At 35.7% G+C, this 26,964-nt stretch overlaps 1 protein-coding gene across 2 annotated transcripts in view; it reads left to right on the top strand.

Moving 5' to 3' along the window:
* Nucleotides 1–26,964, top strand: part of EYA2 (EYA transcriptional coactivator and phosphatase 2) — a 970,866-nt gene that overhangs the window by 601,585 nt on the left and 342,317 nt on the right. For both annotated transcript variants that reach the window (XM_044089920.1, XM_044089919.1), the window contains exon 8: nucleotides 14,927–15,095. In XM_044089920.1, the coding sequence (XP_043945855.1) occupies nucleotides 14,927–15,095 (169 nt within the window). The remainder of the gene's footprint in view (nucleotides 1–14,926; nucleotides 15,096–26,964) is intronic.

Here is a 26,964-nt window from a genome sequence, read left to right as displayed (position 1 = left end):
AACAAAAAAAAATAAAACTATTGTGATATGAAAATCTGAGTGTTCACTGTGTGGCTGATTGAGAGTACAAACATCTTCTTTAGTGACCACTGTTTACAGGCTACAAGAATTCAATATCCACACCACTGAATCCTAATATGTGTTTATCCCACCACTGCCAACCAATTAATATGTGACGCCCCACCGACTGGCCCAGTAATCAAGGAGCCTCAGTCCTCACCACTGGCAACAGTAGGGGACGTATACAGTGGCAGGACAATAAGTACACAGACAGTAAAGTGCAGTTTCCCTAAAAAGCACATAGAGACCACAGTCAGACTGGGGCTGGTTTCTTCCTCTTTCTCCAGATCCCCAGTAAGACTCCCCAGTGGCACAGCTATAGAATTGAGATCTTAGCTGAGTGGCCAAGCCAAGACCTCCGGCACCCTCTCTGTCCAACCAGTGATTCATGTCCCTGCCCAAGTAGCTGACACACACACTCTTTTAGATTTGATTTACACACACACACACACACATATACACAACTGGGAAAGGCTGGCACAGGTTTACTAGCTATGCCCCCTTCTGCCCAGACTATAAGGTAGTTTTGACTGCCACCAGCCACTCCTTACAGCTACTTTAAGTCCCTTAACAAAGGGTGCCCAATCTTACTGTGTAATGTTACTATTAATCCAACTGGTAGTTTGACCAAGAGCAAGGCTATTAGGAGTAGACCACACAGCTTCACCAAATAAATGTGGAAGCAATCCAGAACATAAATATGTCTCTCCACAGATCAGCCACAATGAAAGTTTTAAATATATTTAATAATAAATAACAAAAGAAAAAGAAAATACTCAGTAAATAAACAAAGTTACATCAGAGTTCAAAATCATAGGAAATGCTTAAAACAACATTGCAGGACAGTCTAAAATAAATACAGAAAACATCTAAGCTATACTGTGCTACATTCCTAATTGTATCTAAGAGAAATTATTGTACCATAGTAAACTTACTTACAGAACATCAAGCAAGCAGATGTGGTGAATGGGTTTTCCAGCTGATGTTGTCAGGTCAAAGAGAAAATATAAAATGCACTGCCTCCTTCTCAGAGAGTTCTTAAATTAATATTTCAAATATTACTGCTGGGGTAGCTGGCAGCATGATATCACTTCTGGTCATCTGACTATCAGTTACCAGGCTCACAACCACTGATTTTAGCATCTACCTGCAAAAACACATAAACCTTAGATCTTTTGGCAAATGGTGGAAGTCGTAAAATAATTTACATTCTTCAACATTTAAAGGCAATACAAATAACTTCTAGTTCTAGACATTATGTCTCCTGTTGCACTGAAACTGAAAGATAACATCTCTTTTATTGTGTAGTTATAAAGCAACTTAAGTTTTCAGCTATTCTTCTGAAGTTAACTTCTTGTGTTTCAATCCCCATTTGTTAAAATACATTTACATCTAAACAGTTACAATAATGTACATACATTTCTGCTCAATATTTTACAAAATTCCGCACGTCTGTACAATATACAGTTCTAATACAGTTGTAACACAAGCAATTTCATCATGTTGATATTCACAAATGACACACAACCACTTACGAAATTCCAGATAGCGGGGCTGGCAGTATCTCCTTCTGTCACACTTCTGTATAAATCATATTAATATTCAAATTACATATAATTATTTACAAAATTCTAGATAGCTGGTCTGGCAGTATCTCCTTTTCTTACAGCTATAAAGAGAGAACTGGCTCTCATAAATTGAACTCCAGTCAGAGGGGTATATGACAACTACACATTCTTATTGAAGCACAACTAATTAAAATATTTGGGGATTTGGTTATCAGATGTGGGGCAGGCTTCAATTTAGACATCAGGTCAGCAGTTGATCCAGAAATTATATTTGAGAACGGGAAACTTTTAAATTTAAGGTTGGATTAAAGCGTGAAAGCATTGCACATGTTTATTTTACCTCAAATTTTGTGCATAGGGCAGGTGTTCCTGAGCCCACTAATGAAAATTAATGAAGGTCTTTATGACAATGTTGAATGAAGGTGGGTGAACATCCTCAGGTAAATTGGAAGTGGGTGATGATGATGCCTAATCATATATGGGCAGGGAGGACCAGAATTTGAGCAATAGTATCAAGCAATATAATTGAAGACTTATTACTTCTGTCTGGCAAAGCCTACAAGTCATTCTGAAAGGAGATGTTAAAGGAGAATTCAGGTAGGGAATGAGATTTAGATCCTTTTACCAGGTGGGAAGGTAATATGAGTCCCTGGATAAGAACTGTTGTTCTTAAGAACTTAAATATGCCAGTCAGAAAATGGTTGAAATGGTTGATGAAAAATATGCACTAATACTGGGTCCATGAATGTATTATGTACTGAAACAAGTAAAGGTTATTGGTGATAGGGTTACTTATTTGGGCAATGTGTAGAAAGGACAATGGGCCAGTGTCCCACCTCAGTTTAACAGCTGTAAAAAAAAAAAAATCTAAGCTTTTTGCACCAGCTATGGAATGCTGAAAAATTACTAGGTTGAGGAGATCTATAGCATACATTTGAGATTTAGATTAGAGATAGGTTAATGATTCATGGATTAATTGGGAATGATAGGAAATATAGGAACCAGAGGGAGATAATCTTGTCATACGAAAAGCAGCTACGTGAGTAATAGATTCGATTCTACTGAGACACATTGCTTAGAGAAAGGATTAGTGGGCTAGTCTTCTAAAGAACTTATAGAACCAGTAAGAGAAAAATAGAAGAAAAGCTGAACTAAGATGGTGGATTTCTGATGCTCAAATAGAACTGGGAACATGTATGTGCAATGCCCAGGTGCACTAATAAATTGAGCAAATGTTACAATCTCATGATATTGCTTCCATGGCTCTTTTTATATTTCAAGTAGACTCTAGAAAATAAAATGTTTCCAAATGCCAGTGATGATGCTAGAGGTACAGAAAAGTAAGTAAGTAAGATTGGTCGCATACCTGCTGATCTCATCAACTTTTGGGGGAGTTTAAGTTAGGGATCTTTTGTCTGTCACACTCAGTTTCGGGGTATGAGGTCCCAGTGAATCCTGAATTATATTTCTTATGACTAATGAGAGGCTTAATGCTGTCTAAGTATATTTTGCAGTTGGGAAAAATATTGTAAATGATAAAACAAGCAAAAAACAAAACGTGGAAAATGAAACGAACCACAGGTGGCCGCACAGGCTGTTTATTGAAAAATATCAGTAAGCGCTTTCGGTGGAAGAAAATAACCCCACCTTCATCAGACTGAAACATTTTCCAAATCCAAAGTACATTAATTAAATACCCAATTTGAGTATCAATTACCCAATAAAAACACTAGTTTCAATAAATACATCATGCTTTTGTAAAAGCCACATAATCTTATTTAACTAAACATCTTATTCGACCTAAAAAATCACACCATAGTTTTCCTAGTTTAATAAAAATGAAAATATGTTTTATGTGTATTAAAAAATGAATTAAAAAATAAATTAAATTGTATGAACAGCATTCACAAGGCAGAAACTTGATTGTAAACTTGAATATAAGCTATTTTCAAAAACCCCCATGTTAATACTACTATTATTGATTGCAAACTCAAATTATGTATTTTTGTGTGCATATTTATTAAAACTGTATAAATATGTATATTAATAAACAACTCATGGCAATTGAATCCCATCCTATGAATTACTATATTTTGTATGGAAACAAAAACCATTTTCACCATGTCCAATCTGTTCTTAAAAGGAAATCGCAATATTAATGCATAAACCAGCTGTCTAGCTTAAAAATAAAATACAATAAATTTATGTGATTAAACTCGGATACACATAGGTGAGTTATTCAAGTCTTTATGTATCTTAGATACTCTGAAAATGGTAGTTATCATAAGGTTGTTAATATGTAAATATATGTATTCCTCAACAGTTATCTGATTCTGCATTACCAGCTCATATAATGCTGCACTTATTTTTTTATATGCAATATTTATCTCCCTTTTAGAAACCTGTCGGTATGTATCCTCAAACAGAATGAAATACATTTTCTGAATGTATTGCAGATTGTCCATAAGAACCACCCCACCCTCCTCCTTATCTGGATTCATAATCCCTGTATTGCTGTTTTTTTAAATGCTGCAGCAAATCCAGCTCACCTTTTTTAACATTAGGACCATTGTAAAATCTGTTAGTGATATTCATACTAGCTCTAAAATCAAGTTGTCACTTTTTCTCAAAAAACTGTAACAAGGGGTATAATGGTGGATTATAAGAGCTGGTTAATTTCAACCTAGGCTCATAAGAATCATTACTGTTGTCATACAGTACATTTAAATTCAGTCTCCTTGTATACGTTCTTTAAGTCCATCAACATTTCCACAGTATTAACCTTTTTACTCATCACAAATGTAAAACCCTATGAGCTAAAGTCAAAAACTTTAAAGTCACCTGTATGGTTTGTAATTATCTGTCAAAGGATCATGTGTTCTGAAGCTGCCGTAACAAACTTCATCGTTTCCAAGTCTTTCTCCTCACTCTCCTATTTGGCCAATGGGCTGTGTTGAATTGTGAAGAATGGGTACCATTCTGCCATTGCCCCCATTGACCCTGCTGTTTCCCCTTCATCCATTTGCACCTCCATAGAGGGGAGGAATTCAAGGGAATTCATTCAAACCTGAAACTTGGTGTGTTTTATAACTCTCATGGTCCAATACATTCCCTGCATCAGTATGTAGATTTCATTTGTTGGTTGTCCTATTACCCCATTCCTGGGATAGTGGAGGCAGAGGATAAGCCTTGATTTTCAAGTAATCCACCTTATCTCATTCCAGTTTACTCAGATTCCTCTCCTACATTTGAGCAATCTGAACATCTGTAGAGTGGAAAATGTGTGAATGCTGCACTCAGTACTGTTCATAGTCAATGTCCTCCATAATAGCATTATCCAAAACCCCAGTTTCATCTAAAGGCTATCAATTAGAATGGTGATGTGCTTTACCAAAACCTCTATAAACTCACACCCATGCCTATTGAAAAGTTGTAACAAGTCTTTATGCAGGGGTGAGTTATTAACCAGACCCATAGGGTACTTCCAAACCCTAAAGCCTTTAGGATCCTACTAGTTTTTATTGAGTCATTCAAGTAACTATTCTCTAGTTGAAGTTTCCGAATCTTAAATAGGTTGTATTCAAAAGCATCTAAACATTTACCCAAACTAGAGTTGTCCATGGATGAATATTCATTTACCTCGAAGACAGCTTTTTTTGCAGCCATTCATTGTATCATTTGTTTATTTTCCTTGGTTTTAATCATTATAAAACTTAATAACTAAGAATTTGAAATATGAGAATATACCCCAGCTGGATGACCTAAGGCATTTGATACTGGAATAAGCTAATTATGATGAATAGGATGCCATGGGTTTGGTACCTAAACAAGCCTGAGGAGGTTGTATAGTGACGGCAATATAATATTCAAAAACAAACATCTTCTACTAAGCATGGCCTTCTCTCTCCACCTGTTCTCTCTCTCCTGAAAAGGATGGAAAGAAGGTAATGATATAGGAGGAACAGAATGGAGTGGGGATTAGTGAATGCATGACTGCTATAATAAGTAAACAAAGCTTTCAAAATAAATAAAAGTATAACATATAATCTTCGGTAATTAAATCAAGTTGATTAATGCAGAACCAGTTGCAGTCTTTTAGTGTCCCTTTGGATGCTAATCTGTTTAAAGAGAATCATTACTCTAAAGAGCTGTGAAAGTGAAGACCTTAAAATGTTTTGAGTAATTTAAGGATCTTTAGTACCTTACTGTCAAACTAAATGTATTGAAGTATGATTGAATATCATTGGTTTGCTTTTATCATTTGTTTCAATAAAAGTGTTTAATTAGTAAAAAAGAAATATTCCAATGTCTATCTTACTAAATATGCAGATGATTGCAAAAGCAGGAGTGGGGTATCCTGGCTTTTGGCAAAAAAAATCCACTAATTTTGTACATTGTTGATCACCAAACACTAAAAGATGACAAAATACTAGAAGATCTTGTAGTTCATATTGGTGAGGACCTTCCATTTGCTAACCGTCTAGCCACTAACATCCACAAAGTTTATGAAGTTGCCTAGCTGATCATCACTGGGGTTTGAGAGCTATGTCAGAGAGGTAACTGTCCGCCTTTATAAAGCAGTTACAGAACAGTGTACTTTGCTGTGTAACCTGCTCGCATGCTACCTAGTGCAGGTGGTGAAGGTACAAAGGTTCCTCACCAAGACAATAGACGGGCTTCAAGGTTTGCCTTATAGTGGAAGACTGCAGCAATTCTCTCTCTCTTCTCTGTATCCCAGTGCTTTCTTAGGGTAGACCTGTGATTGACATATAGAGTAGCAAAGAACCCCTTACTATTTGAAGCCTATTTCTTATAATTCCCCTTTGCTGACCTGAGCAAAGAGGACAATCAACCTCAATAAAAAAGAACATCTCATCTTCATGGCATACAGGGGGCAAACAATATGAGCCAGGTGGCCAGTATTCAAACAGCAGCAGTGGCACTGGAGGGACCGGGCAGGGAAGGATGGGAGTGACCAGCCATTGTTGGCTCACACATTCTGGGAGATAAAGAGGAAGCAGTGCTTATTGGAGTGACAATGTAGAGTTAAGATCTATACAGATATACAGTTAAGAAGAGCGCCATTTTAACCCTAAACCTTGCTAACATGTTACCACTGAATTACTTCACCTATGGTGTCATCATACTTTTCCTGCTGTTCTGCATCATGCAACACCTAGTCATGATGTAAGCTATATTGGATATATGGCCAAATCAGTAAGTGAGTGTCTGGCTGCATGTGAGAAGCAGATGGTACATGAGTACACGTCATAGAGCCTATAAATAGTGCAAGCAGTCTGTATTGCTCTAGAAATCATTATGAGCTGCTGATAGGGATTTCTTCTCCCTCAGCCTATCTTCTTTGTAAAAAGGGTCACCTGCATAACTGCACTTCCATAATGGGTTTTTGTAGCATTCCCCTGCTCTCTCGACTTAACCACTTTCTTGCAGTCACTTCTACTTCCGCTCTTCCCATGAGAGCAGATATCACCTCATAGCATTTTTATACAAAACTTTTTCCTTGTTCTCCCACCTTCTAACACTCTCACTACTACCTCACCTTTGCTGCTTCCCTCCTATCTCAACTTTACCCCCCCCCCATGTCCATCAGTATTGTTAACATTTTACTTACTTCTGCCTCTTCTCTAATGGTAGCTCCTGTGTGTTTTCTCTTGTTTATGTTACCTGCTTCACATTATAACATTCATTACTCCACTGTAAATGTTACACATTGTTAGCCACCAATTTTTACAGCTCTATATTTATTTTTCTGGTCAATTCATTCCTATGTACTCTATTAATATTGTCTTTATAGGTTCATAGGAGGTTATTAGCTCATCAGCTCAAGAGTCATTTTAAGCCTTGCCAGGCTTACCCCAAATTTACCAAAATATTGCCGATATGTCAGTACTACAAGGAATTTTAAGGTTATGATATAGGCTTGTACACATCAAGCGTTCACAGGCTGCCTATGTCATTTGGGGAAATATGTCCCAAACCAGGGCTAAATTTGCAATTTTCCCATCCATTGGTCCAAGTTACATTTGAATAAGGTTAAGGATGAGCTTTGCTTCACATGGATGGGAAGCCTGTTCCAGAGATGGGGTGATCTTTGAGACACATCCCTGTCTCTCCAACATGTCCTGCTTATGCCGCAGAGGATGTCTAGGTTCTTAGAATGCATATTTCTAAGGCTGTTTGTTTTATGGATATGAAACAAATCCATCAGTGTGGGATCAGAGAATGCCATGCAGGCTAGGCAAAGATTGCTGCACAGCGGTCTGTAGGAGACTGAGTACAGGGATAAGGCTTTGAGATGGCCCACATAAGACTTGTTTACTCTCTGTATTCTTTTTGTTGGGAAAATCTGTGGTTTCTCTAGATGTTGCAAGTACTTGGTCAGGTACTTACCAAGGGGTGCATTGTACTCAGTCACTGGTCTGATGATTAAGGTCCTTAATGTAACATAGAATGATTTTCTCACTACTAAACACATGGTGTTCAAAGTTCAAGTTACTGTCAACATGAATTCCTAGATCTCTGTCCACTGGGTCTACTTTTAGGAGTATATTATCACGGTGGTAATTTCCAGGCATGCTAGTCTTTACAAAGGGTACTAGTATGCATTTTTTGCATTGAGTTCTATGGCTGTGGCACCAGTTGTTTGTCTGTGTCTTTAATGGATTTCATGACCATGCCTAATTTATAGTCGTCCACAAACATGGTCAGCCATTGGGCCCTTGATGTTTGGTTGCCTTGACCTCAGAGAAGTAGATACCAAAAAGAAAGACCCAAACACTGATCCTTGTGTGACTCCAGAAGTGACCAGCCTCATTGTGGAGGTAGATTCCCCTTTCCTAACTTTTTGTATCTTATCAGTGAGCTATCCATTGGTTGAAATTTGGGTTTATGCCTATTTCTTTTTTATTTTTTCTACAATGCCTGAATGAGTTATTATGCTGAATGCCTTGGACAGTTCAAGGTAGTCAGTATGCACTGTTTTGCCCTTATCCATAGTTTTAGTGAACTTTTTGAAGAAGTCCACCAGGTTAGTTAGGCATGATCTACCTTTGACAAAACCAAATTGGGTAGGGTCCAGTGTCTGTAGGTTTTCTATGTCATTGTTTATCAGATCCATGACAATTCTTCCCATGGTCCTGTATATGAGACTAGTCAGATTTATTGATACAGTTCCACAGGTCCATGGAAGGCCCCTACTTGTGTAGAGAAAAAAAAACTGTTGCAGTCCTCATTCACTATTTTATATATGTAGATATTATCTCATAATAAATGAGTATTTTACACATGTAGGTATTTTCCCTCAGTTAATGAGATTTCATGCAAATTATTTACTGCTGTCATTATCTTTTGTAAAGCTTATACCCAGCTATGTTATTAATACAGAATAATTACAAATGTGATGTTGAATGTGGCCCCTGCAAACTATGTGATATTTTTTTATCCTGCACTTAATCTGCTGACATAATGCTAATGCAGCATTAATACTAATGCTTCTGTTTATATATGTAACCGATCTGTTGTGTTCTACCAAGTGCTGTTCTCTTCTAGTACCTTTAGCCTTGGCAATTGTCAATGTTAGGTCATCTCACTAGCCTAGTTTACAAACAATAAATTAAAGAAAAATATCACAGGCAATACACAACTGTGTGCAGAGCTCATTGTAAATGGAGCCACGTATACTGACCCAGAGGATATAGTAAACCTATTGGCCGATAAATTCAGCTCCAACTTTACCTTTCTCTCCCCCTCAACCTTCCCTCAGGAAATACCATCTAATATAACTCCCCCTCCTATCACTAACGAGCAGGTCCTTAATGCTCTCTAAGGCCAAGAACACTGCATCAATGAGCCCAGACAATATCCCAGGATACCTTCTAAATAGCATGAAACATGACCTATCAGGGCCTCTGGAATTGCTATTTAACTTTAGTCTCCAAACAGGCTTTGTGCTGCATGAGTGGAGAACAGCAACAGTCATCCTTCTGCACAAAGGTGGGCCATCTACAGACCCTGGAAACTACAGACCCATAAGTCCCACTAGTTTTAAATGTAAAGCCATGGAAAGAATTACCATGGAAATGATCAATAGTGATATAGTAAACCTCCAGACACTGGACCCAACCCAGTTTGGTTTTGTCAAGGGCAGATCATGCCTACTCAGCCTGGTCAACTTCTTTAAGAAGGTCACCAAAGCAATGAATGAGGGCAAAATGGTTCACACTGCCTGCCTTGACCTGGCCAAGGCATTTGACACAACACCCCACTCCGCCATCGTTGACAAACGCATAAGGTTAGGTACAAACTCATATGTCAACCAGTGGATATCCAACTGGTTCACAGACAGGACCCAGGAAGTTAGAATTGTGGAGTCCACCTCTACAAAGAGGCCATTCACAAGTGGAATCCCTCAGGGATCAGTCTTTGGACTGCTCCTTTTTGGCATTTATTTCTCTGAAGTCAAAGCCAATGTCAGTGGTTTCTGGGTGACTAAATTTGCAGATGATTGCAAATTAAGAGCTGTCATTGAATCCCACACTGACACAAATGTTCTCTAGGAGGGGCTGACACAGACAAACAACTGGTATCAGAGCCATGAAGTAAAACTAAATGCCAAGAAATGCATAATAGTATCCTTTGGGAAGTCATTCATTCATCCCTGGTAACTATCATATTGACAACACACCCCTTAGAGTTGACCCAGAAGTCAAGGACTTAGTGACACACATAGTAATCTAGCCTTTGACCACCACATGTCTGCAGTAGTGAAAAAATCTTCCTATACTGCACAACTTATAAACAAAGATATGGCATCTAAGTCCAAGGAAGTCATTGTTCCACTGCGTTTGGCATTCATCAGACCTATGATTGAGTACAATGCCCCCTTTGGTATGTACCTAACCAGGTATTTCCAGCAATTGGAATGTCCACATAGGTTCCTCACTAAAATAATACAGGGTTTAAGTAAAATGTCCTATGCAGATCACCTCAAGGCTCTATCCCTGTATTCTGTCTCCTACAAGCTTTTGAGGGGAGATCTATGCCTGACATACAGGGCATTGTCAGACCCAACTCTGATGGACCTCCTGCAGAGCAACAAAACAAACAGCACCAGAATTACCCATTTTAAAGACGTAAACCTTGCCTGTGATATAAATAGGACCTGCTGGAGAGACAGGTATGGCTCCCAGAGATTACCCCATCTCTGGAACAGGCTCCCCATCCATGTAAAGCAGATTTCCTCACTAACCCAATGCAGGTGCAACCTGGACAATTGGACAGGGAACGGGAAATTCATCCTGGTTTGGCACCTATGTCTCTAATGGACACAGACAACCTGTAAATGGTTCACCTTCCAGGCCCTGGCCTATAAATATTTAATCCCCCAAGTCCCTGCTTACACTTATGAAGGGTATCAGAACTTGTCAGACATTTGGGATGCATGGCTAGGCTTAAAAAGGCCCTTGTGGTCGTTAGCCTAGTAAACACCTATAAATCTATGAACAAACAGAAAATGTGAGTCATGCTTTAAACAGCCCTATGTGAAGATTGTCCCTTTAAAAATGGTAACATAATTTCATAAAAGCATTCCAGAATAGATGCTAAAGATAAAGTGACAGACTGGAACAAAAGAAGTCACAGCCCAGATGTGGTTGGTCTGCTCTGGGTAGTAGGCAAGAGGTACCAGCTCTGGTATATCTGTTATCCCTGTCTGTGCAGAAGTATTCTGTAGTGAAAACTAAACCTATGAGTAATAAAACCTAGATGTCAGGCAGAAGGTCAGGTTCCCCATGAAGGTCCTGTAATATAAGCCTGCAGAAAACATTTTTTTTTCAGCTTGTGGAAGCATACAGATTCTTGCAAACATATAAAAAGCATAAGCAGAAAAATGATTTTAATGCCACCCCATCCCTTATTTACAAACTGACTGCCTTCCAGCCTTGTGAACAAACAGGAAGGTCTCAAGCATTGGTATTTTTTCTTTTGCCACTGTATGTAGAGAAAGAGTGAAGGTGCATTTTGTGTAAGATATCCACTTAACCACACACTAGTTGCATCTTCAGTTGTCTGAGTGTACATATGTTGTTGTTATTATTATTATTATTATTAGTAGTAGTAGTAATAGTAGTAGATTTACATTTATTTATTTAATTTCACATAACCAAGAATTACCCAAGAATAAGCTACCCAGTTTTCAGGAGTAAATGAAAATACATTGGCAATAACTGGCACATATAAGAAAATAAATATAAAATAATTATAATGAGTAAAAGTATAATGATTAAAAGTCAGATGACCTCAAAACATTAACAAATAACATTCAGCATGGTGCAAAGTAACAATTAATATGACAGGGAGAGAGACATAAGTGAGAGAAAACATGAAGCACTGATAAGAATAGGTCAAGGCTTACCAGGCCACACTGGCCAGGAGACAGTACTGGGAATCTTATCAAAAATTTGTATATTCAGTGTCATATGAAACACCCTACCACTGAATTAAAGGGCCTACTATATTCATTGTCTCACAGTTTGCAAAACTACAACATCTGTATACATTTTTAGTTGGTGGATGCTCAAATTAATCTGTTTGTAGCACATACTAACATAAATTTCACTTCAAAGAAGGATATGTGCCAAACTCTGGTGCTACTTGGTGTTTTACATAGTCATCTTAGTGCATAACTGCTGCTTCACATTCATCTTATTCTTATAAACAAATCTTGTTGTACAAAGAGTTGTTTTATACTGAAGCTTGTACTGCATAGTTCTTTTATTAAATTTATAATTGTGGATTTAGCTGTGTTTTGTTATAAGTTTTGTTTTCGGCCTGTTTAATTGTTGTTTCATGAGTCGCTATGTTTTGGACCTCCACTGGAGTAACACTGCCGTTGTCACATTCAGTACCCCATCAGAACAATGACTTAGAATTGTCAATATCAACTGCAGTAACTGCACTGCACTGTTTTATAATTGCGATTGTCACATTCAGTACAGTGTCCTGATTTAACATCACTGGTGTCACATTCACCACAGTGACTGATTTACATTTCTAGTATTACACTCAGATGTGAACTGCACTGACTTAGTGTTGTGCCTTACACACATTACCTGCACTTCTCTGCACTGCTTTAACAATGCTAATATTACATTCAGCTCCTCCACTGCACTGGCTCTATATTGCCATTGTCACATTCATTACATACACAGCACTGATTTAGTACTGCACTGTGACACTTGGTACATGTATTGCACTGATGTAGTACTACCACTGTGACACTTGGTATCTACACTGCACTGAAGTAGCCCTGCCAATGTGACACTTGGCATATGCACTGCACTGAGTTAGTACTGCCACTGTAACAGTTGGTATATGCACTGCACTGATTTAGTGCTGCCACTGTGACACTTGGTATATGCACTGCACTGATTTAGTACTGCCACTGTGACAATTGGTATATGCACGCACTGAAATAACCTTACCAGTCTCACATTCAGTGCCCAGTCAATGCAATGACTTAGCAGTACATAGGTACATAGATTAGTACTAGACTACCCATCCTTGTGGGCCATTTTAAGCCTAGCCATTTACCCCATTTAAGAATCAAACCCCACATTTTGTGTTTGTAAGGCCAACACCTTAATCATTATGCCACTTCCCACAAGGTCTTGGGCCCCTGGGCAGCACCTGAGAGAGTACATGCATCACTCTCACATCAATTGCATTCATTGCATTGATTTAAATTGCCAGTGTCACATTCACTACCTGCTCTGCACCAGTGTTATGTTATTTATCTGCATTTCACTTACACGTCAATCATAGTATTACAAGTAGTATGTGCACCATATTGATTTAAATTGCCAGAGTCACATTCAGTAGCTGCACTGATTCTGCATTGCCAGTGTTACACTCTTTACCTAAACTGCACTGACTTAAATTGCCAGTAACATATTCAGTACCTGCATTGCACTGGTAGGTCAACCATCCCTTCATGCCTGATTCATAGACATTAGTCCAGCCAGCCACATAACATGCTAGCAGACACTGTTAATTCAGAGCATGTCCATTGCACCAAGGTGTCTGTTGGACTTCTTTCTAATAACAGTTCTAGCACAGCAATATTCATGAAGATGAACTGTTTACACAAAGCAGGAAGCAACTTGAGTGTTTGTTAGTTGTTTTTAACTTAGCTGCAACTAGTAAAATACTTTAACAAGGTTTTAAATGAATAGCTTCAAGGTGGTTAATAAACACATTCAAACCTATTCTGGCTGACACTGTAAGAAATCTTTTACAAGAATTTGATTACCATGCAGAGAAAGAGAGAGGTGTCATTTGTTCATGGGTTTATACAAGAGTCTATATTGGATGCTTGAACGTTTAAAAGTTCGAGTATCATATGGTCGACGCCATATGATCAAACTTTTAAAAGTTTGAACATCCAAAAATAAATAAATAAGCTACACAAATAACCTATCTGAAGATTTTAAGCAGGGGGGCAAGGATCCCTGCACCCCCACATCCCCCACTCTTTAAATATACCAACTCCGAGATCGCACTACTAGTGTAGAAAAGGGAGATCTTCCCATTCTGTGCTGTATGGAGATCTCCGTTAAACTGTTCGAACTTTCAAAAGTTTGATCATGTGGTGTCGACCATATGATACTCAAAACTTTTGAACATTTGAGCACCCAATATAGACCCTTTATACAATGCTAGTTTGCCTTTGTGGCCATTTTAAGCCTATCCAATTTCCCTCAGAGGTGAAAATCATTTTTTGGTCAGGTAAAGATAGGACTCATTTGCTAGTAAGGATGAGTAATTAGTTTGAACATAAGATATTGCTCTGGGAAAACATTATATTTGCCTATAGGTTTTTAACATACAAGAGAAAAGGATATAGAAAAATTAATATAAAGGATAAATCCCACCGTTATGTTTTAAACATTAGGACAATGCTCTTGGCTTCTCCTTAGGATGTATGTTTGCTTTTGCTTTGTACCTCACAAAGTTGTATGGAATATTTTGCAGCTGAAATTATTTTATTCCATACTCAAAATGTATAGATTTATAAGCACTAACCATCATTTATATATTCCAAAACTAAAATGAGCAAACATCCCTGCCTAAGTCAGTAGTTTAACTGGTGAGCTTTTTGTTAAAAAAATGTGTATTTTGTGTATAAATGTGACTGCAGAATGTAGAATTTTAGCTTTAAAACATACAATAATGTCTTTCTTTTGTGCTAACCAAAGTTTGTTGTTATTGCTTTTGTTAAGGAATACTCTTCCTATTCAGGATTCAGCCAAAGCCAGTATTCCCAGTATTACAGTTCCCCGTACAGTTCTGCATATGTGACGACAAGTAACATCAGTCCATCAGCCTTGTCGTATTCTGTCCAGGAACCCGCACATAATATCACCAGTGAAAGTACAGATTCCGTAGCAGGTGAGAAGTCGTAACATTAGTGTTGTACAGTTCATTATTTTATATATTTATGTTATGTACAGGAATAAAGAACATTGTATTTTAGGACAGCATCATGGCATAGAGGGATGGAGCCCCAGTTGTGACAGGCATCTAGCTAAGTAAGTGATTCCAATCCCAGAAAAGCTGCCTAGGGGAACAGACAGAGTGGATCAGTATTTTTGCTAGCTCATTTATCATGGGGAAGGGATGTGATTTACAACCCATGACTAGAAGAAACTGGTAGAGACCAATGATACTAGTCCTGCAGCATGTACAAATGTAATACGTATTGCGAAATGGGGTGGGACGCTGCAGTTAAGGCAGCCCAGAAAAAAGTCCTCCTCATTTGTCAGGATGTTGCTGTACTGGGACAAACTCCTCTCCTTTTCTCTCACGTCCCTATCAGCTTACACCAAGACATCCCCTTTCTGAGGCCGTCATCCAAAGGAGTAAACCAAACAGGTGTCAGAAAAGGTGAAGAGAATCAGGAAGGGAGCTCCAAAACAACACAGATGGCAGAAACCATAGTGGGAACAAACAAGGAAAAAAGCATTGCTTTTAATGATAACACTGTTCAGAAAAAGTCTGAATAAAAATGAGGTAAAAATATTAAAAGCACTAACATACTTCAGAAGAGTGGAAAGTTTTGCACACAGCAGGCTTAATGCTTCAAAATGGTCACACATGAAACAAATAAGAAAGGAATATTGTAATGTGAGCTGTAATTTGTAGAAAAAAATGCCATTTCTAGCAGTGTGATTTCAAAGTCTTACCTCCAGTGTTCTCCAGCCTCTTTATAATACAAAATCACATTTAGAGTCTACACGTGGCCTAACATTTACCCTTCATAAATATGTTCTCATAAACCACAAGATTAACTGGGGAAATAAAAACGTTCTGAAAGGTAGCTACAGCATAAAACTGTGACCATGGGTCATATCTAAAAGCTTGCATTTTTTTCCCAGTGGGCTAAATGTTTTTAATACTAGGAGTTCAGAAGTTTGCATTTTCTTCCCAGGCTATGTTTTTTAAGGTTAGGATTAATTATTGTTCAATACTCCAAATTTCTGTCTACAGATCACAGTCAGCTGACCACTGACCTCTGCTTTAAATCAACAGCTCTCACTGAAGTAATGCAGACCGACTTTCTGCAATTCAAAATGAGTTTGGTGAATGTTTTTCCAATAAGAATACATGTTCAAAATATTCACAATTTTGAACAAAGAAAAATATGTATTTGAATTCTGAAAATGTCTTCCTCATTATATATTATTTAAAAATATGTTGACAAATTAAGGAAAACACCAGATTCATTAACACCCACACAAAGCATACACTAAGTGTACTCTATCTGTAGTCAAGAATAACTCTACCACATTTTTGTGCTTTCTAGTCACTCAGAAAAGATTACACTTAGTGTACATGTAGTCTACACTTTGTCATAATCTTGTACGCATATATATATATATATATATATATATATATATATATATATATACGGATAGCACCTAAACCTAAGTGTTTATATACAGACAGATAAATAAGAATAAGAAAAATGTAAACAAAAAATATAACAATAACAGTTTGAAGCAAGATGTAGAAGTGGCAAAGATGTAATTAAAATCAGTGTATCAGTTTCCAATAAGACCAAGACAGCCTTGTAACATTCTAGCTTCATTTATATTTAGTTGCTTTCTAATAAATAGTGTTTGCTGTTTTTTTAACTGATGGTTATATGGAAATACAGTTTTCTGTCATTTTGTCTGGGATCCATCATAGGTCAGAAGGGCAGTTTCCTGGAAATCAGGAGAGTAAAATGAATGTCCCTTTCACCTGACCCATGACATTAGCACAATCTTTTCAGGAATGCTGAAATTCAGATCAGAGTTGGAAATAGCAGCAGCTGATATAACAACACATTTTGAATACTTGCCTCAGAGTTATGGGATGACTGTGTGCTCCCCTGCCAGTCTTGCATAGAGACCACACTTCAGAACTCAAGCAGCAGATGTTTAAATCAAAGGGACTAAATACCATGGAAACAAACTATCCATACAAGTTGTAGTGCAAGCCAAACCTGGAATTGCCATAGCTGCAGTAAGCCATGGATGAATGAGTGGAGAAGCAAAAACATGGAACTGATCTGATATTAGTTAATGTGAAAGCTATGTTGCAGGTATACTCCAAGTGTATTGTAGAGATCTGAGTGTTCAGTGGGCATTGTGAAGATCAGGTAAAAGTAGGGTCATGGCTTTTTTTCTGCACAGTGAACACATTTGCCACTGGGAAAGCAGGCAGTTATATTCCTAGACATCATTTGCCCTGCATAATACAAGTAGAACAGAGGGAATCCTGGCTACAATACTGATAGATATATGATTCATAAAGCAAGTTTTGCATCTGTCAGTAGTGTTTAGTGAGGCTTAGAAGAGGATTGACCATATAAGCAGTAATTCAGTGTGCTGTCCATTTTTAATTTAAAATTGAACTCTACTAAAAACAGTGGAGCTTGAGAGTCCAGTGGTGTAAGTCTAGGGAAAGAGAGAAGTAGGCAGATTAGGCTATCAGTGAAAAATATCCATCTAGAATGTCATAAACTGAACAAGCACAGTTCGTGCTCAGTAAGGGAGAAAGATGCTTCTTGTTTAAGAAAATATATCTAAATGCTATGCATACAACATACAAGGGAGTGTATCTATTTTTCATGCACACAGCAAGAGAGAACAAGAACAGTGCGGAATTCTAGGTTGTAGCACACTTCTCTGAAGTCTTGTGGGCCATAGACTGCACTCGCACAGAAATAAAGTGGCGGCAATCTGACATTAAAATGGTGTGGACTATTATTAGTGTAAAGTATTGGTCAATATGACATTGATGTGTACATGCTCAAGCAAATGAAAGCGTAATATTTTCTAGTACTGTGTTGGTGGCAAAGAGGGATAAGAAACACAACAGAGTGTGTGTTGTTATTGCACCTAGTTGAGGGTTCAATTCCAGACAGTGTGCTGTCTGACAGAATTAATGCATATGATCAGTTTTGTATCACACACAGATCTAGGAAACTACAAAATCCTGCCTTTTCATTAGTATTAATTACCTTGTATTTGTCCCTAGGATCATAGGATCATAGGTGGTTACTAGGGTATTGACCAAGCATAGCCGTTTCATTCCAATTTAATAGCATTGATATCTAGTCAATACCCAGGATTGTATTTATTAATGACTATCCATGTCCAGGAGGGTTGTGGGTGCAATCCCTAGTAAGAATTTATTGTGCCTCATCCACTTGCCCAGGTTCCTTTTGAACAGTGCCATAGAGGTGCTCTGCTTCACATCAATTGGCAGCCTATTCCAAAGATGCAGCAGTCACTGGGAGACTCTGTCCCTCCAGCACATACCTTTCAAGTCACAGGCCATATTTAGGTCCCTGGAATGCGTAGCTCTAGTACCATTTGATTTACGGATATGCAGGAAATTCATTAGGTTTGGTTCAGAGACTGCTCTGCAAGTCAGGCATAAGTCTTCCCTAAGAAATCTATATTTCTTTTATTTTATCCTTCCTTTTTTGTGTTCCACATTTGCATGTGTTTTGGCAGAGGGTACTCTTGAATGGCAGAATTATGTGAACTTTCTTCTGTGTCCTCCTCTCTCCTTGCCCCCACATTTCACCGCTTTCCTATCAACCCCTGTTTGACATGTAGAATCACTCGCAGCACACATAGCTAGAAATGGCCCATAAGAAAGCCTTCAATTATTTTGCCTCAGCATTGGCATCACACATCAAAACTGAGTAATGGAGAATGGCTGTTCATTGTGCTATCTATGCCCATGAGGACAAATTATTAAACCAGCATTATTCTACCCATGTCATCATCAGTTATTGCCTGTCCTACAGCTTCTTCATCCCCACAACCATGACTTACTGATACAGAGCATGACTGGTTAATACTAAGGGCCCAGCATAAAGATGTACATTAATGACCCATAACACCACCAATTCATATAGGTTCATAGGTTGGTACTGGGCTATCTGCCTGAAGGCATATATTAGCCCAGCCACGTTGTGCGGTATTCACCGCCCCTTTAGTAGTTCCCTAGACCCTTGTACTAGCAGCTTGTACCCTTGGCCCCTATCTAGTATTGCTGTTGGTGTGATCCCCGGTGTGAACTTTCTGTTACCCATCCACTCATCAAGGTTCCTCTTGAAGAGTGATAGTGAGGGGCTCTGTTTTATGTAGATCAGGACCCTGTTCCATAGTAAGGGAAGTCTCTGCGAAGGGAATCTATCCCTCCAGCATGTTCTATTCATATGTGTCTCTACGTCTGTGTTTATATTCATCCCTCCTCTATCACCCCTTGGTACTGTTGACTATTCATTGTGTTGATTTATGTAACTGTCGTGTTATGGCATTTTCTGTCTGCCATTACTTTGCTGAAGAATAAAACCTATATCTTCCATTGGCTATCCCTGCAAGGGTGTGATTTTCAGATGTGTGAAGTAGGATTTCTTTGGTGGGGTCTAAAGATAACAAACAAATCTGTAAACTTAATTTTTCATCTTGACAATGGTTCGTATCCAGCATTAGGTGAAACTCATAATGCCTGTTTTTATAAGTGCCTTTCCTGTGAATGAGTTGCCTAAGTATCTCTATAAGCCCCTTTGATTTTATCACTTTTAGTGCCCAGCAGTTGCACGAAGTCTGGCAACATGCAACTGTAGTATGTGATGCTAAATGGCTATTCAGGTATTATTGCATAATGCAGTGAGTGTTTGCCGGACACCGCATTGTACACCAAGTTAGCTTGTGATTTCTCTTGAAGCATGTCTCATATGCAGTAAGTATAAAAGATTATTTCAGTACCTATTACATACACAGTTTTTCCAGGCCATATCTTTACACTAGTCATTCCTAAGTATTCTTGAAGTCATGATAAAAAGTTAATATAATAATCACATTCTGACATGCTTTGTAAAATCATCTGCATACTGGATTCGAACACTGCTTAAAATCTGCTTTTTCATTCAGCTCAGAGAGTTCATACCTTCTGACACAGAAAAAGCTAAGTTAACAGGTGGATTTTCTCCACTAAGTACTGTCCAGAGTGCTTATGGTCGCTCATTGCCACTAAGCCTGTTTGCTGTATAGCAGGAACAGTAAATGTAGTGTTTCACTGTTTCCTTCAGCAGAGAACTCTGTTTGCTCACAGCATACTATCGCACAAATGGGGAAGGCAAGCACAACACTTACTTTGTGATTTGAGCTTTGGAGCTAACACTGAAAGGTATAACAAAACTTAAGGAGCATATGTATGCAACATATGAAGATAAAACCAAACTGTTGTAAATGTAATTAGAATCACAAATTTCCTCTGTGATTCTTATTTGTGCAAAGATTGTAAGGGAACACCAATGAACACCACTGAACACTGGTAAATCACAGTCTGGGTTCAACACATCAAAGTCTGCACACACACATGCACTAACCCTTTGCCAACATCCATGCAAATATGTTTTAGGAAGTGATTTGGAACAAAATTAATTATTGCCACTGTATATTATTTCATTACTTGGAACTCGTGTAATGTAGTCATGTAAAATGTAGTGATCTGTGTGGTTAACTGACCACTTCATTCTGGACAGTTGGGTCTGCACTGCAGCACTGACACTTACAAATGATATACAATCACATAAAGCCTTCTCTCTTTTTTTTTTTTAATAATTTTTTATTAAAGTTTCTAAATAAACATAAAAGGATTCACAATAGCAATTAAAGAATTAAGTTAATATCAATCAGAGTAGAATATGAATTAATTATTTTGTGTAAGATATTGTTGTTGTTTGTTGTTTGTCTTTTCGGCTTTTCCCGGTTAGGGGTCGCCACAGCAGAACTCCGGTCCGCTAATGATTGGCAGTAGATTTTTATGGTGCCAAGTTGCCAGCCCAACACCCAACCTTCAGCGAAGGCACTCCCATTCACGCATGTCTTTCAGAGGCCACTCGACCGCGGGGAGGACATGCAGATGCCACAGATATTAATAAACAAAAACATATGTTAAGTAACAAAGCAACTATTTACAAGGGTGTCTATATATACTTATTACATACACATATATATTCCAATTAATACAAAAGCTCGGTCATTGCTTGTTTAAAAGTTTACTTAGTCCTTTCCATGAGTTATATGAGGAAGTGATTCTTGTTGTTCTTGTAAATATAATAATGATCTCCATATGGCTAACTTCTGAAGCGCTGTTTCTGAATTCTTTAAAAGAGGAACAGTGTTACTTTTGCAGTTACTTGTTATTACTTTCCTTGCGAATGCCAATATACTCCATAAAACTGTGTATTTCACCTTTACAACACAGTCAGGAATAGGAGCGTTGAAGAGATTTGGCCAAAGTAAATTTTTCAGAGAATAGACCTTGTAAAAAATTATTAACTTCTATCCAAAATGTTTTAACTTTAACACATTCAACAAATATATGTTACCAATCAGCTTTTTTATCTGATTTACATCTCCAACAAGTGGTTCTGGTTTTAGATATAATTTCTATTTTATGTGGTGTATAAAATGCTCTATGCATATATTTCCTGGTGAACAGTTTCCATTTAAGTGATGCTGCTGCTAATTTGGATGTTTTTAATATTAATTGTTTATTTTCTTTGCTTGAAAATTCTTTGTTTATAGTATTATAATAGTTTCAATATGATTCTTTAATAAATTGCATCTCTGTTCTTATTATTTTAAATATTTTAGATAATATATTGTTAGTGTCTATTTTTTTGCTATACAGATATTGATAAACATTCAGTGTATTTTGGGAAAGATTTTTTTAACTGTAGGTTGCATAATCTCTATTCTTTTTTCGACATATTGTGCACAATATTGAGCATGTAACTAATATTCTTTCTCCAAATTATACTTGTCAAGTATATATAAGGATGATAAAGTATTTTCCTTATGTGTCAGATGAGACCAATAAATTAAGTTATTATCTTTAAAACTTTTCATATCTGTCTCATTAGAAGTTGTGATGTTATTTTGTGTGTAGTTTATTGGAAAAATAAGACTCAACCATGCCTTGTAAAAATATTCTAAATGTTTTTATTGTCGTATTAATTATGTCAGACTTAGTTTTGTAGTTAGAGCTGTTTAAAAATTCTGATTTTAATAAACAATACATGGAGTTATGAGGTGATATAAGTTTATTAAGATGTCTAAAGCACGTAGATTGTATTAAAAATGTCCAAAAATAGATTTCCATTTAGCATTGTAGTAGGGATTTGACCATAAAATTATTGTTTTGGTGACTGCGGCAATGAAATATAATTCAATACTGTTAACTAATACCCCCAATTGACCAATCTCTGAGATGATTATTTAGTGCTATCCTTGTCTTATTGGGAAACCATAAGAATTTTAGAATTATTGAGTTAAATTTCTTTATAATGGATTTTGATGGAGGTAAAGAAAGGGATTGTACTAAATATAAAATTTTGGGGAGTATAATCATTTTAATAATAGTCTTTCATCCATAGTAAAGAAATACTTATTCCTCTGAAAGTCCTCATGAATCATACTGTATAATAATTTATCCTATACTTTTTGTCACTTTTACTAGTGTAAATACCTACTTTATTTTATTATTACTTCTTGTATTTTTTGTATTCCTTTTTATTGAATTCCTTTCATTTACTATGTAATAACATTGATTTTTAATTTTTAATTTCAATTTCTATTTGTTACTACTGGAGCTTTTCTCCCTGGGCCTCTACTGAAAATGAAAATATATCCAGTTGGACTAGCCTGGTTAACAAATGCAAAATAAAAAAATAAATAAATTCTAATTACTTATATGGGTTTCAATATGTTCTAAACTATACTCGTAATTGATATCTATTATCTTTTTAATGTTTTCTGCAATAATTATACCTAAATACTTTAACTGTCTTTCTTTTACTATATATTTCTTAAAAATGTATTGCATATTATTGTTATCATAGTTTATAGACATAATTTTTGCCTTATTTTCATTGAAGATGAGACCAGATTTTCTTTGAAAGTCTTCTATTAAATCAAAAAGCGTTGTGAGAGATTTATTACAATATTTTAAAGTCAGAAGAATATCATCAGCAAATAACTGAATTTTAATTATTAACTCTTCATTCTTTGATATACCTTTAATATCAGTATGTGATCTTATAAGGTTGGCAAAGGGTTTGAAAACTAAAATAAATAGTAATGGTGATAGAGGACATCCTTATTTAGTGCCTTTTGTTAACTTTATTGGGTCTGATGTAAACAGGCCTATTTTTATATATGTTTGTGAATTAATATATATAGTAGATTGATGAGTTGTATAAATTTATTTGAAAAATTGCTTGCTCCTAATACTAGTGAAACATAATCCCAGTTTACAGAATCAAAAGCTCAATTAATATCAAGACTTACAATTGTTAAATTTTCTTTTGTTTTGTTGGACAAATCAGTTAATGACATTATTCTCTTTATATTATCATATATGTTTCTGTGAAAAATAAAGCCTGTTTGATCATTATCAATTAAAGAGGGAAGAAATTGTTTTAATCTGTCTGTATGTATGGCCATAAATAACTTATAATCGAAATTAAACAATGAAATTGTTCTATAAGATGTATTGGGTCTTTATCTGCTTGTAGTAGAGGAGTGAGTAGAGAGTAACCCCAAGAGTGGGAACTGCTTCTAAATTCTTAATCATATTGAAAACTTCAAGTAGTAAATTCAGAGATTCATTAGTCATCATTTCTGGGGGCTTTGTTTAATTTTAGTTTTTTAATCTGTGACTTTAATTCAGTAATTGATATATGTTTGTCTATGATTTTTACCTGATCAGTATTTAATTTTTTTTAGTATATTTTCTTAAGAACTTTTTTGTTTTTTTCATTAGAATCTATTAACTTGTTCTCTTCATTTATTTTTGTGAAATAGTTTTTAAATTCTTTTAATATATCCTCTAAATCAGAGACTTTCCTATTTTTGGAAGGTGAAAATATTTCTTTAATTTATTAGACATTATATATTTTACATATTGTAATTAGTTTATGCATATACTTTGGGTTGGCTGAATGATTAATAATTTTCATTCTGTCTAAGTTTATCTTTGTTTTATGATTTAGAGTCTTTACATACTTACTTTTTAGTTCATTTATTTGTTGCAATTTATCTGAATCTGTATTTTGATTCTCTAGTTGTAGTTCTATTAAGTCTTTATCCCATTGTTTTTTCTTATAAGTATACCAAGATATACTCCTGCCATATATATATATATATATATATATATATATATATATATATATACTTTGAATGCATCCCAGATACATATTTTAGAAGTATCCTGTGTGTTGTTAGATTTTAGATAGATTCCAGTTTCTTTTTGCAGAAATTCTTTAAATTCTTTCAAAGTTGTTATGTCCGCAGGTATTCGTCTTATTAAATTCCTAGAAGTTTTGTTTTAAAATAAGTTGACAGGTTATTTAATTATGGTCAGAAAGTGGGCAGGTTATAGACTTTACTCTCTCTAAATTATTTTTTAAGTCTAAAGATATATATATATATTCTGTCAATTCTCGCTTGTGTTCCATGTTTGTGGGAATAGTGTGTAAAATAAAGTGAATCCAGGGTAACATAATCTTGAATATCACTAAGTTGCATTAAGTCTATATTTTTTTAAGTTATTTGGCTGAAGGAGAAAGTTTTCTTTATTTTATGGTGTTCAAGTCTTCCTCTTTTGTTATACAATTGAAATCTGCAGCAATTACAAGACTTCCTTTTGATTGATTTATAATTTGTTCCATTTGTTTCTTTACAGTTTTTACTCCTATCCCAAGAAACCAATATAAATTAATGAATGTGTAATATTTTTTGGTAATTTCCAATGATACTGAACACATTAATCCTTTATCATCCTTATAAGTATTGATTATTTTAGGCAAATGAATGGTATTTTTCCAGAGTATTGTTACACCTCTTTTTTTGTAAATAATGTGAACTTGCTAATACAGTATACAGATTGTAATAAATATGTCTCTTGTAAAAAAAACTACCTGAGAATTATGCACTGTTAAATATCAAAATAAGCTCCCTCTTTTGCATCCATTATTTAAGCCATTCATATTCAATGATAAGCAGTTTAAAGATGTCATTATGCTATGTCAATGAGATTAAAATTAATCTTTGTAGTATTCTTAGTGAGTATAACTTTTTTATTCACTCCTCTATATGCTGGTATCATGTAAATATGTATATTAGAATTGGCTAGACTCATATGTGCAGAAATTGTATGTGTGATTCTTATAGACACCATGAACATTAAACTAGATCTTGGTAACTGTAAAAACAACATTACTCTAACTTTCCCCTCCCATCTGGAGTCTAAAACTCCCTGCTCAGATAGGAATACTATCCAGGCATTCCCCTCCATACAGTAGAAAGTAAGGTGTAGCTAATCATCAATCTGCTACATATTTTATAATCATTCTTATTATTATTCATGTAAGTTAATAAAGTATAGCAACAAATCAAATTTTAGAATATGTAATAACTTATGTTTGAGGATAGATTATTATTTATGTTATCTTCTCAACATATGTTAGTAAAATAAATATAAGAAGTATACATTTATATCATAGTACAAAAACATATGTATATGTGTTTTCCATTAATTCTAGGTTTCGTTCAGCTTGCTGTAGTTAAGGTTTTTATTTTAAAACTTTTTTATTCATCATGTGTTCATAACGTTCATAGTTTTTCATTATCTTTTTTCTTTCTTTATAATCCTTTTTTCTTTCCCTTTTTATAGCTGATTATGGTAGAATATATCTAATTTCACAACTATTTCATGACACTTTTAACAAGTGATAATTCTATTCGCTTAGCTTTTAATGCTTATATTGTATCAGAACATTAATGTATTCATAGACAACAAACTAAAATATTAACATCAACATATCAACAAATCATTTTTAAATACATCAAATGCAAGTTTCCTTAATCTATATCAATTTACCAGTTGTTTAGAATATAGTACGTATTTTTGTTATATTTAACAATGTATTCATTAAATGCAGTGTTGCATCCTTCTTAGTCAAAACACCATTCTTGACTTAGTAACTGAGTCATCATGACACACAATTGAATTACATATCTTCCATTCTAAATATAGTAAAACCTTGTCACACATCCTTTTTGGTAAAACATTATTGACTGGAAATAAAATTATGAGAATATAATAGTACTATTTAAATTACAACAGCCAATATTGTCAAGTACATCATTTTACCTTAGTACTTCTGTGAAATTCTTTTACTCTTCAAAAAGTTTCACTATAGAATTTATGTGAATTATTAATGTTTACATATTAATAATCAGATGTCTTGGCTTGAATTCAATTCAGTTTGACAAATTAGTCACTTATCTAAGTAGTTTATGAAATTATGTCATTGTTGCATAACAATTAATATCCGGGAAATATAACTGCATAAGTAAGGACCTATAAAGCAGAACCCCATTTCCTTCATATTAGTGTCATCATGTATATATAAACATATACTATGTTCCCGACATGGGAATAGAACGAGTATCCTCCTGTTGCTTTTGACATCCAATACAATTATGCAAACTTCTAGACTATTTGATATCAATACATAAGAGAAACCTTTACTTTATAGTGTTTCTAATACTGTGAGTGTGATCAAGAATTTTTAATTGTATTATGGAAAAGGATGTGCTATTCAATCAAGAATATGTAAACACTATTTCACCATAAGTTATGTTCAGAATATACAGTATATGTCTGTGTCCTACTTTTT

The sequence above is a fragment of the Protopterus annectens genome, chromosome 12.part0 (assembly GCF_019279795.1).
Source record: "Protopterus annectens isolate FY-2018-M chromosome 12.part0, PAN1.0, whole genome shotgun sequence".
Lineage (NCBI taxonomy): Eukaryota > Metazoa > Chordata > Ceratodontiformes > Protopteridae > Protopterus > Protopterus annectens.
Note: the sequence above shows the minus strand (reverse complement) of the source record. Positions and strands in the feature narration are given on the sequence as shown.